The sequence below is a fragment of the Pteronotus mesoamericanus genome, unplaced genomic scaffold (assembly GCF_021234165.1).
Source record: "Pteronotus mesoamericanus isolate MK-2021 breed Mesoamerican mustached bat unplaced genomic scaffold, CSHL_Meso_final contig_41, whole genome shotgun sequence".
Taxonomy (NCBI): domain Eukaryota; kingdom Metazoa; phylum Chordata; class Mammalia; order Chiroptera; family Mormoopidae; genus Pteronotus; species Pteronotus mesoamericanus.
In genome coordinates, this window is record NW_026555152.1 from 8,793,567 (window position 1) to 8,810,748 (window position 17,182).

The 17,182-nt window shown below is 47.8% G+C and overlaps 1 protein-coding gene across 1 annotated transcript in view; it reads left to right on the forward strand.

Annotated features, from left to right (window-relative positions):
• CACNA1C (calcium voltage-gated channel subunit alpha1 C) overlaps positions 1 to 17,182 on the forward strand; it is a 603,963-nt gene that overhangs the window by 38,840 nt on the left and 547,941 nt on the right. Inside the window, exon 2 of the mRNA XM_054577199.1 lies at positions 14,878 to 15,208. Within this exon, the coding sequence (XP_054433174.1) occupies positions 14,878 to 15,208 (331 nt within the window). The remainder of the gene's footprint in view (positions 1 to 14,877; positions 15,209 to 17,182) is intronic.

The window sequence follows — 17,182 nt, forward strand, 5'->3', positions numbered from 1 at the left end:
TAGTAGGTAGATGCCTTTCAGATTCAAATATTTATTAGCATTAAAGGAGGGAATTCAGGGATGAGGTGGGGAACTCTTAAGAATCCGCCTGAGAAACCTGTTTCTTTTGCCAGCATGTTCCACATGATAAACTCTTCCACGTGTGAACTCTAGAATCAGTGAATGTCAAGAAGTATGTCGGACCTTAGAGATAATTTGGTAAACTCCCTCATTTTATGGATGAGGTGACTAAAGCACGGAGAGAGAAATGAACTTGTCCAGAGTCACACAGCTGTCTAGTGGAGGAGTGGGGAGGAGACCCACTATACTTCATCCTTAGTCTCCCTGACTGAAGGGGAGAGTAGGCCAGGAAGTGGGAGTGGCTGGACGTGTCAGTGCCTCAGTGGAAATGGGAAAGGTTGTGACTTGTGGACACTCTGGGGAAGGTCTGTGTTGGGGGGCCTGCAAAGGCCTTCCTGGTGCTGAGCCCATGGGCCCCTCCTCAGGCCAGGCCCATCCCCATGCCTCTCCCTCATTGCTGCAGGCCTCAGGTGCTCAGCTCACCTTAATAACATCAACAACAACTAAAGCAATTCTAATTAATGACTGCTGTTCACTGAGAATTTCATGTGTGGCTGTATCATGCTAAGTGCTTATAAATGTTTTTTAAATCCTTGAAACAACTCTTAAGTCTCAGAGATATTAAATAACTTGCCCAGGCTCATGGAGCTTGTACGTGGTCCTATAGAATACAAACTGTGGTCTCAGATGACTGCTGATTTGTCATTTGCTGTCTTAACCTCAGACTACTGCTCTCTTTCCTGGCTGCCATTATTCACTCAATCCCCTTGCAGTCTCTCCCTAAGATTCAGTATTTCCACACCCCACACTCTGCTTCCCCATTCTTCCCTTGCCTTCTTCATAGACTAGCACCAGATCCTATTTGTCTTTGTGGTTTTGAGCCTTCTAATTACTATGGGGACATTGTCAGAGGAGAATAACATGAACAGAGTGACAAAGTTAGAGACTGTAGAGTTTTACAACATTTTCACAGCCCTAGTTTCTGTTCTGTGAATTGTAACACCATTCTACAATGAAAAATGGAAATGCATCAACCCCTGCCTTCTACTTTTGGGCTCTTCAAGATGGACTTAACTGGCTTTTCCCTTCCGCTCCTTTTTTGGCTTAGGCTTAGGTGCAGCTGAGGTCAGGAGAAGAATCTGGGCAGCACCAGATGCTCGTGTGGGGAACATGGATTTCCAAGGACTCCCCAACCTAAGTGTCATTCCCTGAGTCTGCCCCACACAAGGAGGGTCCTCACCAGTTGTTCCCTTAGTCCTCCAAAGAGAAAAATGTGGAGTAGAGGAGCCAGGAGGGATCAGCTATTACTGGTCTAGAAAGTGTCATAAAAATTGAAGCAGAAAGAAGAGAAAAGGGAGTTTGGCCAAGAAAGATGGGAAAGTAAAGGGTAAAAGGGGCCAAATATAGAGTGATGGAAGATTTGACTTTGGATGGTAAACACGCAATGTAATATAAAGATGATGTATCAGAGAAATGTACACTTGAAACCTATGTAATTTTAATAACCGATGTCACCCTAATAAGTTTAATAATAAAAAAGGAAAGGAAAGAAATGTATCTGGAGGCAGAGAGTTCAAGAGGTTCTTGGCTATAAGAGGCTCTGAAGATTTCAGATGCTAGAGTAATTGGGGGTTGGTGGGGGATGGATAAGTCAGTCCTGGCCTGGGTTTCACTGGATGGGTGCCATGTGCTTCCCTCTGCCTTGTTTCTGTCATTAGCGGTGGGAATAATGTTGTTTGTCCCCTCACCTAGAATTATCTGGATGTTGAGTAGAACTTGTATTCCTTCAGCAAACACTTTTATACCTTATGTGTCTGGCACTGGGTTAGGCACTAGAGCTGCAGAGATGAACAAGTCATGGCCTACCCTGGAGGTACTCCTGGTGCCCAAAGCAGAGCTTTTGAACCAGACAGAAACGATGGAGATGCCAGGGATTAATCTAGTGTTCTGCTTACCAGCTCTCCCAGCCAGAGATCTGACGCCTGATGGCATTCAGTGGCGCTGGAGAACACTGTAGACGTATTTGGACGTGAGTCTGGTTTTACTCCATTGTGACGGCATGTTTGTGTATGTGCATGTGTGATTTATTTGATATCTGAAAACAATTTATGATCCAAATTCTTTGCATCCTTCTCTGGGCCTGTGTCGTGTGCTGAGGGCCAACACAGAGAGCTGTGCAGGGAAGCCCTGGGTAGGGGCAGAGACCTGTTCTGCTGCTCATCTCCCCTCTTCATGGGTCTGAATTCACTCCTGGGCAGCTTGCATTCCAAATGCCTTCACCTCCTCGATTTCTTTTTTCTGAGAAGGCAGCCCTCCCTTCCCAGATCACTTTCCTCCTGGAATGTTCTTCCAAGCCTTAAGTCCAACACTCATCCCTCACTGGCTTCTTAAAAAGATAAATTAAAATGTTTTATATGTTTATATTGTGTAAAATTTACATAACAAAATCTACCATCTTAGCCTTTTTAAAGTATCTAGTTTAATAGCACTAAGTGTATCCATTTGTTGTGTACCATCATGACCATCCATCTCCAGAAATTTTTCATATTCCCAGTGAAACTCTGTGCCCAATCAAGTACTAACTCAATATTCTCCCCTCCCCTCAAGTTCTAACAAACACCGTTCTGTTTTCTGTGTCTATGGATATGAGTCCTCTAAGTACCTCGTATAGGTAGAATCACATAGTATTTCTTTTAAGACTGGCTTATTTCACTGAGCATGTTTTCATGGTTCATCTATATTGTAGCATGTGCCAGAATTTCTTTCCTTTTTAAGACTGAATAATAGTCCATTGTATATACAGACCATATTTTATTTATTCACTTATCTTCCAATGGACTTTTGAGTTGGTTCCACCTTTTGGCTAATGTGAATAGTATTGTTGTGAACATGGATATAAGAATACCTATTCAAGTCTGTGATTTCTATCCTTTTGGATATATACTCCGAAGTGGAATTGCTGGATCATATTCATTCTATATTTAATTCTGTATTTAATTTTTTGAGGAAACCATACAGTCTTGCCATAGCAGTTGAACTATTTTAAACATTCCCAACTAGCAGTGGACAAGGATTGCAATTTTTCCACGTGCTTGCCAGTACTGATTTTCTGATTTTTTGATAATACTGTGCTAGTGGGTATGGTGTACTCTCTGGCTTTGAGGACTTCCATGTGAACCGTGTTGAGCCCTCAAGAGTTCTGGGAAAACCCAGGGATAATAAACTAGAAAAGAAATGGCAGCTTGAGGGTCTTATTCTCTGTGTTGCCCTTCCTAGCTCAGCAGCCCCTTAGGTTGGTAAATACAGGCAAATTGGAGACAGTCACTTAGGATAGCTGAGCACATAGTCTTCCAGGCCTCCTCTCTGGGGAAGAACCCAGCCAATGGGTGGTGGAAGGTGCCTGTCCTGCTGCAAGTTATCAGCCCTGGTCTTTGAGGTCAATGGGAAGGTGACCCAGGCACCGAGGACTTGGTGGGGCTTTGACCAGTGGGGGAGGAGTGATGGGAGCAGTGAGATGCCTGGACCAAAGAGTTCTAGGGCCTGAATATTGAGCTCGAAGGACCTCGTGTGGTGCTCGGTCAAGCCTTTGCATTTGAGAGAAGAGGTAAGTGAGAGCCAAAGAAGAGGTGTGATTTGCCCGAGTGCATAGATCAAATGGGTGACGAGCTGGGACTGGACTTGAGCTCTCTTGACTTCCGGCCTGGCTTTCCTCCCACCAAACTCAGTCCAGGTGGCTTCAGATCTATTCAAAGCTTAATATTTATCAGGAAGCAGCAGTCTCAGGGGGGCTTGCTTATTTTTTCCCTGCCTTCCACCTTCTTGTCTGCCAGCTGTCGGGCAGAGGTTTTGTGGAGATTAATGAGATAAATGGCTTTGACTTTTCTAAATGAAAGAAGCATTATGCTTTATACAAAGCATTGTTATTAAATGGGCTCTGAGTGTAGAGAAGTCAGCTAATGTGTTTCTTTTGTTCTGCCTTCACGAGAACTAGAAACGACCGGGAGGAGGGCACACAGCCTGTGTGGGTGTGTTTGTGTTATGTTTTCTGTGTGTAAACAAGTGCAGTGACCCCCTCCCGACACCGCGCAATCCCACTGTCGGCGGAAGCATTCTAGAGCCTTTCACTCACGGAGGACCTGTGGGAATGAGCACTGTTTATAGGGGTCTCTGGAATTCTCTGCTCTGGATAGTTTCACTTTTCCACCAACTGACACTATTAATATTTGTATGTGGGAAATAGGAACTTCTAATAGGTGGCTGCTTAATGTGGAGGGTATGCTTCTGGGAAAAAGATTTAAAAAAGAAACACTTTCATGTTTTAGCTTACTTCCCTGAAAATGAGGTATTCTTCTTTGGTGCCCTGAGGCTTTCTGTGTGGGTATGTGTGGAATGATTCTTATTAAGCAATACTTTAAAATACTTGGGTAGCACTTTCATAGACATAGTCTCATTTAGTCTTTATGACTGTCCTGTGAGGAATGTATTATTATCTGTTTTACAGATGAGTAAATTGAGCCCCGGAGAAACATACATGTTAGCATGTGGTGGTGTGGCTGGTGGTGGGAGCAACAGCGACAGAGTGAGGGGCCCGGGCTCTGATACTGTGAGGCCGCGTGGTTGGAGGAGAGCCCCTCGCTCCCTCTGACGCCCGGTCCTGCTGGAACCTCTGGGAAGGGCTTGCGCTTATCCAGACGGCACGACTCAGACGTCCGGCTGCAGCCCCGGTGTCCGGACTCACAGTCCGGGTGTCTTTCACTCCATGCACACATACCTGTTCATCCTCGCGGAGCCGACCTGCTGTTATATGGAATTGTTAAAAAGTCAAGATGACAAGAAAAAGGAAAGGCTCTTGCCCGTGTGTCTTGTATTATTTTCAAATCAACCATTTCACTTTACCCCACACCTAAATACTTTACTTTACGGAGAATAACAGCTGGAGATACAGGGGTACAGGTTATCCTTTGTCCAGGGCTTATGTTTGAGTCAACAGAGGGCCCCTCTGAGGTGCATGCATACTGAGTTTTCATGGACTGCTTGTTTCTCTGTGGTTGACCTGGTGCATGTAGTTTCCTGCGGTGCTGGGGATTCTGAGAAGAGACTCCAGGCAGGCGAGGAAGCGGGGCAGCTAGTTGCCTGGTAGGGTCTGTGTATATCACCTTCTTCCACCCCCACAGGTGTTCAGCATCTGTAGCTGGTTTGGCTACAGTAAATTTTGCAAGTACACTTTAAGAACACAACAACATTCTAACTTTTTATTTCTGATTACCAAGAATTATATGTTATATAGAATTGGGTTAATGTAATAAAAATAGCTAGTAGTTACAAAGTTCTTTTCAAGCAGTATTCTCGGTTTCAGATTTATGAACTCATTTGATTGTGTCAATAGTACTGTATGGCAGCCACTGTTACGGTCCCCATTTCACAGACTGGCAGTCTCAGGCACGGAGAGGTCGTGGGGCTGGCGCAGTCACGCCCGAGCCAGGATTTGCACCCAGCCTGCCTGGATCCCGGGCCCATGGCCTGTGTGGTTGGTGGATCTGTCTTTCTGAGAACAAGTCTAACTTGGTACCTAAAGATGACCAATTATAATATTTCGATGTGCTTGTTTTAGTCTTTTCTTCTTTGAAAAAAGGTGTCTCTTGCAAAATTGGGGTCCTACTGCATATATTTTTTGGACCATTTCTGTTGCTTAAAAGTTTGTTCTGGGATTTTTTTCTATATTATTTTGCAAAACCATACTTTTTATGGCTTCCTAAAATTCTGTCCTATGGATGTGCATTGGTTTATCTAACCATTCCCCCCAATGATGGGCTTTTAGGTGATTTCCAATTTGGTATTGCTATAATTCATGTTGTGATGAATACCCAAGTAGGCACACTGTTTGCTGGATCTTTCAGTTGGCCCTTTTGGATAGCTTCTGAGAAGGGAGGTGAGGTGTTAGAATTTCTTAAAAACTCTGGTTAGGAGTGCTAAGTGGCTTTTCTGACAGAGTTCACCAGCTCATGTTCCCCTCTGGTAAAGTGGAAGAGGCCTGGGCAGCGTTCTAGGTGGAGCTGGACCTCCTTTCCTGAAGAACAGAAAGGCTCATGGCCGTGAGGGGCTGAGTCTGTGAACTCTGAGCCCCAAGCATCAGAGGGTTGTGCCTCTGCTGCAGGACCGCTCTGCCATTTTTCTGAGTCAGACCGCGCTGTCCGTGGTCAGGCATTCGCAGGCATGAACCGGAGTTAGAGGAGTTATTCCGGTTCCCAAAGGGGCCCTGCCCACTTCAGAGGATGGCAGCAAGCAGGCAGGCTGAGGATTGGCCAGACCTCCCTGTCACTCATGCTCTCAGATGGTGAGAAGGAAGGAGGTTGAGGCCACTGACTAGACTAAAAACTATCTTCCTGAGATAGCACTCCCTCACATGTTCTAGTTCTGGTGACTGGGAAAGGTGCAGTCACTCTGCACCTCCATTTTCGTATAAATATAATGGGGCCAGGTACTGGGGTATAGCTCCTTGCAGGCACTCACCGGCTGAAGCAGAGGGGAGGAGGGGTGGGGGCTCGGCCCCATTGGGGCCGTGCCAGGCTGCTGTGCCACGCTTTCCTGCTTCCACGGCCCCTGCCCACCCCAGACATCAGCAACCTGAAGGATTTCCCCTTTTCCTAGGTGAGCATCTGAGCTCCGCCAGGGCTGGATCTGTGTCTTTTCACTACAAAGGCCATTCTTCTGTTATACTTAAAAAGCAGAAATGCTCACTTTCAGTAAACTTGAAATCATGCTTCGCTAGGTCCTGTGATTTAAGTTTGCCATCCCAGGTAGTGGGAAACAGGTAGGTGCCTTCATTCAAATAGCAAGAGTTTCCACCCTCCTCTCTCTGCTTGGAAATAAATGAAAGAAGTATTTTATTATTATTGCAATTTATTATCTTTGGTTGGAACGTGTGGTTTAGCTGTTTGTATCCATCTTTTGTTTTCTACCTGCTGTTCTTCCTTCTGCTCTCTGGTATCACCATGACCTGAGGACCCTGGGGAAATGGTTTTATGATTAGGGTCTTCTAGTCAAGGTAATACTGGCCTCCAGTCGTGTGCAGATGAGGCTAGTTTACTTCTAGTGGGAGTCTCTCCTAGGATTCCTTTTTCTCTCTTTCCCTCCTTTTGACTAGCTGCCCTGTGAAGAACAGAGAAAAAAAGCTTCGTTTTCTGAATCACTAGAAGGAAGGGGTAGACACCAGTAGCTTCACCACTCTTCCAATTGATTTTTTGGGCTTCTGAACTGCTCTAGGTTCTCTGCCTCGGCCCCTGGCTGTCAGAAAGAAGTGGGATGTAGAATTAGAAAAAGAGAGTTTTATCTAGGACAGCACCGATTGATTGAGTCGGGGAGATGGCCACCGCTCTCCGTAGCCCTTCACCATCTCCTTGTTTTGGAGCAGCTTTGACTGCTCATGGTTATGGGCCTCTTCTGAGCATCCCTGCCTCCCATGAGCTGTGTTCATAGCAGGGCTCCATCTTTTAAGAGAAAAGATAGCGAGGAAGGCAGGAACAGTAAGAGAATGCTGCTGAAAAGAGTGTAAAGAAAGCTCAGGTAAGAGACAGAAGAGGCAAATGTACAGCACTGTGGCTGAAACGCTGAGAAGACCCTTTGGGTGCTTGCTGTGGGGAAAGGCCTTACATCCCCACTGGGGATGTCTTGGGGCTGTCTTAGGGCCAACTGAGGTTTGGGGAAAATACCAGCTTCCTCATCTGCCCATTGAGAAAATTAGTTTGTCATTCACTTGTCAAGAGTACTAGCTACTGCAAAATGACTTGTGGTTTCTATGTTGTTTGTTGGGTCGTAGAATGTCTTATATTTTGAAAACATGTCTTTGCATAAGTGGTTATTTTCTGATCAGAAAATCCACCCATCCATCAGAATCTGAGTGAGTTCTCGGTTGCTTTTTTTATTTTAAGTTTATTTACAAATTAGAATTAAATGCTCTGTTAGTACTGTTTTCCATTTCCCACACCCAATTCCTCATGGTGCGCTTTCCATTGTGACTTTCTCTTACTGTGGACCTGTGCTGTCCCGTATGCTAGCTGTTAGCCACATGTGGGTATTTACATGTAGATTAATGTAAATTAAATAAAATTTAAAATGTAGTTCCTTGGTTGTGCTAGCTACATTTCCAGTGCATAGGAGCCACGATGACTGGTGGCTACCGTATTGGGCATCCCAGAATTACTGAGCATGTTCATCATTGTAGACATTCTGTTGCACAGTGCGGCTGTGGATTGTGTGATTCAGACCCACAGCGGACACTGCCATAGCCATTTTAAGAGAAAAGATAGTGAATATAGGAATTACAGGGCTTAGAAAATAATTGGAAGGGTTGGGAGAATAGGCTCTAGGCTGGGCCTCCAGGAATGACTCCTGGGACAACACTCAGAACTGGCCTGCTGAGAGGACTGGGACTTGGGGAGAATTAGGGAGCTGGGGAATCGGAGTCACTGCGCCAAGAGTGGGCTCTAGGATCACATCGTCCCTTCCAGGTTCCAGGGATCGGGAAGTCGTTGCCAGAACCTTGCTGACCCTGTAGCAGTGAAACAGATACCCTCCCCACCTGGCTAATTTCAGTTCAGCTCTTGAGTTGGCTAACCTCATAGTCACATCAGGAAGTCCAGCCACTGGGGAGACTGGAGATTGTAGTTTTTAGCTCTCTAGCCTCTGCGGGACAGGAAAGCACAGCAGGAGGAGGTTGGAAGAGCTTCTGAGGTAGTCAGCCCACCAGTCCACTACACCTGCCACATCTGCCACAGGTGCTGAGCCTGGCCTGATTCTCCTGGGGATGAGCACGGCTGGGCTTGAAATTACAGGGCCTCGGGTTATCTTCTAAGTCCAAGACACAGTATCTTCCCTGTCTGCGTTTCCCGGCTATCTTTGTAATGCACTAGATAGGGGAGATTAATGGCCTCCTGTTTTCTAGTTATTTGGCCTTTCATGGGCAGAGAAAGTGTAGTTTCTGTTTCAAGTTGGCTGCTGCACTCTTAAAGGGAATGTAGGCCCCTTGTCTCTACAATGAGATGACAGACAGCAAGAGCCAAATGGGCTTCTGCAGAGATCTTTTGTTGAAACCTGGCTTGAGTGAAAGCATTTCCTTTCCAGTGTAGGGTTGCAACGTGAGAGGATGGTCAGGGCTTCAGGACAAATGCATTACAGTTCTCTCCTTTCCAGGGATGAACTGCTATTTCTTGTTCTTCATAGGTCGGTCTTGGTTGTAGTTGTGTGTACAAAGTCTGGTCACTAGTAATAATCTTCTTTGTGCGTGTCTGAAGGAACTGAGGGAGACCATGCCTTTTTCCACACACGTGTCTAATCAGGCTTCCCCTTATGGTGCTGGGGACTTAGGATCTCTCATGAAGGGCAGAATGGAGCAGGGAGATGGGAAGCACCCTGGGAGCCAGTGTTGGAGCTCTACTTACGGAGATTGTGGAGTCAGAGTTGGGGGTTTTGAGAAGGACTCATTTAAGCCCCAACCTGAAGTGTGAGAAGGAATCACCAAGCAAAGAGCAGAGGGAACAACATGTTCAGTACGTGCAAAGTTACAATGATGGACCAGAATTGAGCATGCGTGAGGGGTGAAGTGAGGCCAGTATGTCAGGAGTGCATGAGACCAGCCAAGAGACAAATGAGATGAGCTCAGAGAAGTGGGCGAGGGCCAACCTACACAGGCTTCATAAATCACGTAAAGTCTGGATTTTGAAGAGATTTAACTAGGAGAATGACAGGGCCTGATTTATGATTTTTATTTCTAAAAGGTCACTCTGGCTGCTGCATGGAGATTGGATTGGGGCTAGGCAAGAGAAATGAGAGAAATGTCAGGGGGCTGCTGCTACATTTTGGGCAAGAAATGGACAGTGGCCTACTCAAGGGAGGTGGCATGGGAGATGGAAGTCGTTGCCCACAACCTCTACTCTTGGATACTCTCCCCCACTTCCACATCCAAGAAGATAGCGTGAGGGCCTCGATAAGCCCACTCTTGAGGGCATAGACAGGCTGACTCTAACAGCGTCGCTGACATCTACCTGTTATCCACCTTCATCTTTATCATGTCATCACTGCCAGTATAGTCATTGGCAAAAAGATATTGAGCATCCCTGGGGTATGGCCTTGGATCAGGTGCATGGATAGAGGTGGATTAAAGGGGGAAGAATTAACCTTTCATCATCAAACACCTTCTAGGTCTTAAGCACCCCACCTTATCCCAGAAGGGAGGTGGGTACCAAGGAGGCATAAGCCACTGCCTCCTGACTTGGACTCCTCTGTGGACTTTGCAGAGTAGAATGACCTGCAGCTGACCTGTTTGTAGTGGGGGCTTGCCCTCGTCCTGTCCGCTTGGAGAAGCAGCAGTTTCTGTGTGTGGGAGGAGGGAACTGCTGCTGTCTTCAGGGAAGCTTGGCCATTTGACAAATAGGAGTCATTTCCTTATGTACGGGAAAGAGATTGCTGCTGTGGGCACCCACCTGTTTCTGTGTGGCCTGATTTGCTGAGCTGCTGTTCTGGGGCTCTTTCAGGGATGAGAGCATCAGTGGAAATAGTCTAGTAAGGCAAGAGCCAGAGCAGACTTTAAAAGTGGCATCTTTTCAGCTGGCAACCAGGAGTCAGAGCTTTGAATTAGCTTTATAATTTGAAAATTGGTCTCTTTGCATTGGGTGGTTTATTTTGTGCTAACAAAAGCCATCAGGGACACAATCCTGCTTGCCTTTCCTCCATGGCACTGTTCTGGATATAAAAATGTTGAGCCGGAGACAGAGTGTTTCATTCCTGGGATTCTTGGAGAGTTGTGCCTCCTTGTCATGGCAGACCTGGTGGTACTCACAGAGCCTCCAGCCTGGTGGGGAAAACTGCTTTGGAGAAGGGGAGGCCAAGCTTGGAGTTCAGCCCTAGCAGAGGAGCCCTGAGGGGCCACGCCTGGCTCACCTGTGTGTGGTTTTTGTGTGGCAGTGCCCTCAATCATGTCACAGGGCTGCAGCGATGCTCAGAACTGCCAGGACCAAACACGGAAGGGTGTTTTCTTGTCCTCCAGCTGGGGAGAGGTTGACATTCCATTTTTTCCCCATGGGCTTATTCGTATGTGCTTTCTCCAGATGGTGTGCTCCAGAGAGGTCCTTGTGCTCTGGGAACGGTTCACAATGTGAATGAGGTCACCCATGGTGTGGGGTGGCTCAAAAGGCAGCCTACCAGGGCGTGGCTTTCAGAACCCCTCTTGGCTCTGCGCAGCCCTGGCCATTTAGCGCTCAGGAGCTGTGGGCTCCCCACTCCACACATAGCCTGTCCAAGGCCGTGGACGTGCTCTCGCACCGGTGCTCTCTGCCTTCTTCCCTAGTGTCCAAATACCCCTTGGTCTGTGGTACTTGCAAGTGGTGTGAGAGAGGGTGATTAACAATGCTTGAGGGTGAGTACAAAGATTAGCGTGTGAAGACAGTAGGAAGGTGTGAAGTCTTGAGAACTTGTGTGAGGAGAGAATTGGGGTCTGGAAAGGCTGACAGTGGAGACATGGCTGCTTTTATACAGGTGAGGAAGAGGAGAAGTCACTCCAGGAGTAAAATAGTCTATTAAGCATTGCCAATGCCAAACAGGGAGCCCAGGAAGGAAAAATGATGTACAAATTGAACAGACACAGTTACAGTTGCCGCCTGGTCTGTTGAATCCAGTAAGACAGGAGATGAAGTTGGGCTCAGTCACTCCAGTGCAGCAAATTGGAACAGGGACACCTTCCACTTGATTCATCCCAAAGGTGCCCATGGCTGCTAAAGGAGCTGTTCATGTAGTGAATGCCATCCCATGAAGATCACATGAACATAAAGGATGTTCTTTGGGTCAGAAACGCAGCCTCTTCAACCTCAAGGCCCATAAACCAGTAGGAGGTGTGTGCTTTGCTTGTGGCCACATATGTGAGCGTGCACGTGTATATGCATGTGGACCGTGTGTGAGGTCTGAGGAGGCGGAGTATAGTCTAGCATTTAACTGTGAGTCCTCTGTGTGCTGCAGAAATCTTCCATTGTCTCACTTTGTGACCTTTAATGAGTCATACACTCCTTTGTTTTCTCATGTGTTAAATGGAGATACTCATGCTTGCTGGTTGTTAAAGTGGTTCTTGTGCTTCAGGTGCCTTTATTAATTTAAATGCTCTCTCCTAATTTTTTCCTCTGGAGGGTCTTATAAGAATGGTAAAGGCCCAGCCTTCTTGGGGTCTTCTTTGCTTTATGTGTAGGCTCCACCTGGTGAGCATAGAGAGGTCTGTGGGAGATGAGACTTCTCCTGGGAAGTGTTGGGTTCTCCATGGTTCTGACATTCTGGTTAATATGCTTTTCCCCTGGGGGTGTGGCAGCTGCCTAGAACAGCTGGGGCACAGGAAAGGCGGAGAGTGAATATACGGTGAGAGAGGAGTCAGTGTCATGTTGAGAAAACAGCCATGGATTGAGTATAGCAAAGAGGCGGTTTACCAGGCCTTAGGGGATGAGAGTGGGGTTCTAATGCTACAGGGACCAAGTGACAATTGTGCAGGAGGCAACTGTCAGGGGATAAGAAGTCAGTAGACCAGCTGGTATTAATGAAGACCTGATGTGCTCATCTTGGTATCACACAGGGTGGTAAATCTGTGGCATCTGCGATACCATTCCCTACCCTTGGCGCCCATACAGACATCACTAATCTATCATGATATGCTTTCCTGTTGTACTCCGAAGAGTCTCAGAATCCTTTAGGTATGGCATTTTGGACAGCGGTGCCAATCGACTGGCATGAGAATGGAGACTTATTGTCTGTCATGGGTATGGTGATGGAAAGGACATAGACCCCTTTGGAATCTGGCAGAAATGACACCCCAGCCAGGTTCAAGCTTTGTGGCACTGAGCAACCATACTTACTAGTCAGGCCATTTTTCATTGTCAGGCACAGAAACCCAATTCAAATGAGCTTAAGCTGTTACTTAAATACTAAAAGCAGAAAGTTCAGGGTAAGGCTGTCATCATCAGGCATGGCTGGATGCAGGAACCCAATGTCATTGTTAGAGTCTGTCTCTAGGACAGACAGTCTGTGGGTGAAAATGTTCTCACTGGCTGAGGTGGGTCAGGCGTTCATCTCTGAACCGGTCCCTGGGGAGGACAAGGGTGGTGGTGGGGATGAGAGTTTCTGGACAGCAGGTCACACTGGGAGCAGAAGTTACCTTAAGGTCAAATGCAGAAGAATTCACTTCAGATAAGAGCTGGGGAGAGGTGGCTAGTAAGGTGCCAAGTGCTCATCTGAATCCTGATGAGTTTCAGTGGGGAGGTAAGGGCTCCGCAGCTTCCTGGAAGGACCTTATGTACACTGAGCAGAGTGGAGGGTATCAGTGGGGGAGCTTGGGAGTGATGTCTGTGTACCTGGTCTGCCAGCTCTAGCCACGATCTTCCGGGCAACTGGGCATGGCATCCAGATGCTGGGCTCTCTGCCTACAGTAGGTACCCCATTCCCAGCAGTGTCCCTTGATCCCGAGGCACCTGGGCAGTGGGCAGATCTCAAAGTCACACTTCTGTTCCTGGGCCATTCAAGTTTGGGCCCAGGCTGAGCTGATTACCTGGAAAACCTTGTCGGATTCTGGGGGAGGCATCAGGCTGACAGGACTGTGTATGTGTGGGGTCTTAGGGATGGTCTTGAAGGCTCTAGTTGCCTTTAAACCAGAGCACTGCAGAGGTCCCTCCTCTGGATTTCGCTGGTTCCTACTCAGGTTTCCTTCCTGGAGTGTCTGTCTCTACCCCACCCAGTCAGCCCTGCCACAGGAAGGGCTTGGCTAGGTGGTTCTAGCTTGGGGTCTCATGCAGCTGCGGTCAGATGGTGACCGGAACAGCTGGAGAGTGGCTGGGAATCTGTCCCTCTGAGTACCGTCTCTCTGTGTGGGGTCAGTGGGCTTCCTTGGGGCAACCAGGCTGCCTTGTGGGGTGTTTGGCTTCCCCTAGGGCCAAAGAGAGTCAGGTGGATACAACATTACCATCACTTCTGCTGTACTTATTGGTCAAAACAGTTACCACAGGCCAGTCCCATTCAGGAGGAAAGGGTATATAGATCCTATTTCCCAATGGCAGGTGGATGTCAAAATATTGGCTGACATAACTTAACACCATACACCCCCCACTCCCTCCTGTTAAACCAGTGCTGAGTGTCCTGCTGGGTTTGAGGTACCTGGATATAACCTTACTTTGGTCTAACCCTGTCATTTTATTATACTTATTTTTATTTTTTGGAATTCAGGTGCAGAGAATTGAGTGAATCATACTCTTCAATTCATTGTGCATTTGTATTATTGATTCTTAATGTAATGCCTCTCTTATTCACTTCATTCATTCATCCATTCATTTTTCCTTTTTATCTCAGTATTTCACTCCCATTTTCCTAACCTTCTTTAAACAATCATTCTGTTCTTTAACGAATATCGTTTTAGTTATGGGTTCTTATATAAATATATTTTAATTTACATATACTGCATTGTGTATTTTTCTTTCTCTGTAGCCTGCCTTTCTCTAGCACTGTTTCTGAGGTCCATACATGTTGTAATACACATATCTCATGTGACGTCCGCCTAAAATTAGGCAGTGAGACTAGAGAGGGTGACTGACATTCACAAGGTCACACAGCTGAGCCAGGACTAGAACAGATTTCCTGACTCTCTTTTTTCAGCATCACGTACTAATGTTTCCACGCGCCTCCTCCAAACTGCAAAAGTTTTATAGAAAAGTTTTTAAGCAATTGTGAGTCTGGGATCCAGAGCTTATTACAAGCTCTCCTGTTTTCTCCCGGGTGACTGTTGTCTTCTATCTTCTACAGGTTCCAACTATGGGAGCCCACGCCCAGCTCATGCCAACATGAATGCCAATGCAGCGGCAGGGCTTGTCCCCGAGCACATCCCCACGCCCGGGGCAGCCCTGTCCTGGCAGGCAGCCATCGATGCGGCCCGGCAGGCCAAGCTGATGGGAAGCGCTGGCAATGCGACCATCTCCACGGTCAGCTCCACCCAGCGGAAGCGGCAGCAGTATGGGAAACCCAAGAAGCAGGGCAGCACCACTGCCACACGCCCGCCTCGCGCCCTGCTCTGCCTCACTCTAAAGAACCCCATCCGGAGGGCGTGCATCAGCATTGTCGAATGGAAATATCCTTTGTGCCCCTGTGTGGGCAGGGTGTGTGTCCCTGGAGCCCCAGTGGGGCCAGCTCCCCATGGCCTGCCGGCCGGTGAGCTGTGTTATCCCTGCTGAGCCTATAAAATGGTTATGAGGCCCACCGCATCTGCTGGGGCACTGTTAAAATGCAGAGTTCTAGGTGCTACTCCAGACTTGATAAATCAGAATCTCTGAGGATAGGACCTAGGAATCTGCTTGTATAACAAGCTTCCCAGGCGTTTCTTTTCTTTTCTTTTCCATTTAATAACCAATATTTGAGAAAATGAGCCTAACGGGTTATGACATACGCTCTTACCCAGCTGAGCCTGTCCAGGGACCCATTGGTGTATTGGGTTAATAGAGGCTTCATGCTGCCACCGCACAGCCTTCGTCGCCCATCATGGCTCTGGCATAGTGCCATGACCTCCCTCCCTCTAGGGTGGAGGAGCCCAGGAAGTTCAAGACAGTGGTGGTCAGTGACTCCAGCTCTTGGTTGAAGGACCTGGAACAGTGGTTCTCAACCTGGGCTGTACCTTAGCATCACCTGGCAAGCTGTAATAATACAGTAGTGCCTGAGCTCCACCCAGGCATGTTTTCAAACTCTTCAGGTGATTCTGATGTGCAGCCAACGTGAGAACACTGGCCTGCGTTATTAAACACAGACCTACTTTGTATAGAAACCAGTGACCGGGCCCTTGAGAGAAAATGGCTTTGAAAGGTTGGGCCCTCACAGTGGAATTACAGGACCCTTGGCATTATGGGAATTGTGGGTAGAGTTGGAAAGGACCTTAAATATCCGTAGGTCCACCCCTGACTTTCCCTAGTGATGACACTGAGTCCCACAGGAGCGACTCTTGGGGCCATCTAGTCCTGTCAATCCCAGACAGGACTAGAACCCTGGGACTTAGTCTTGGGCATTTTTATAGTAAGGATTCATTCAGGCAGGGCTGCCGGGGCTCTGAAGGTTCAAGATGGGGGTGTTAGGTTCCATTCATGAGTTTCTATGGAAAGATTTAAAAGTCTTGGGCAGTGGTTGAAAGGCCAAAGAAGATGACTCAGGGAGAAAAGAAAGTTGTTTTTTTTTTCCTCAGAAAGAAATGCTAGTTCTATCAGTGTTTGAACCCCTCGACTCAAAAGTGACTTTCAGAGAATACAGTTCAAGCCAAGTGGCTGCTCCAGAGCCGGCCAGTCTGTCCTGACTGGCCAAGTGTGGCTCTGGTTCCTAGATGATTGGGTGAGAGGCTCAGCTTGGGTGTCCCCAGCAGGCCGCTGTCAGAGCTGCTCACTCAGAACTATGGCTTGGGATGGCTGGGGACCCTGCATGTCAGGATTCCTAGAGAGGGGGACACTGAGACCTGGAGAAGCTGCAGAACTTTCCCAGATCACACAGCTGGCACCTGACAGTGGGGTTTCAAATCTAGGTTCCCCAGCCCGCAAATCCATGTACTCCCCACACTCCATGCGCCCATAGCACAGAAGAGGCCCTGCGGCGGGTGTCCAGGGGATGCCGTCCAGCCCTGGGGGGCACAGTGGGACCTGGGCTTGGGGCCTGAACACCCATCCTCTTGTGGTCCTGGCACCTGACCCCCTGGAGCTTCAGTTTCCTCACCTCTAATGGGGAGTAACCACAGTCAGCTCCCAAAGTGTTAAAGCTCCTTTAGGAGGCATGTTCAGTGAGTACTAGTTAACCTCCTGGGATGGATGGGTCCCTGCGTGGATGACATACAGAGCCTGGGAGAAGGGAAGAGAGGGAGGTGACAGTAATACACAGGGCAGGCGGGGGAAGAGTGGACGAACCAGGGCTTCCGAACGGAAGTGTGGGAGGCCCTGTCCATGGGAACTGGTCGGGCCCCATGATGCTGGAGTCAGCAGCTGTGTTAACAAGGCAGTTACCCAGTGTGCCCACTGTGGACCACAGCCGCCTCCCTGCACCGCCCTCCGCACATGGGCAGGGGGTGCTGCGGCCACTCTCCTAG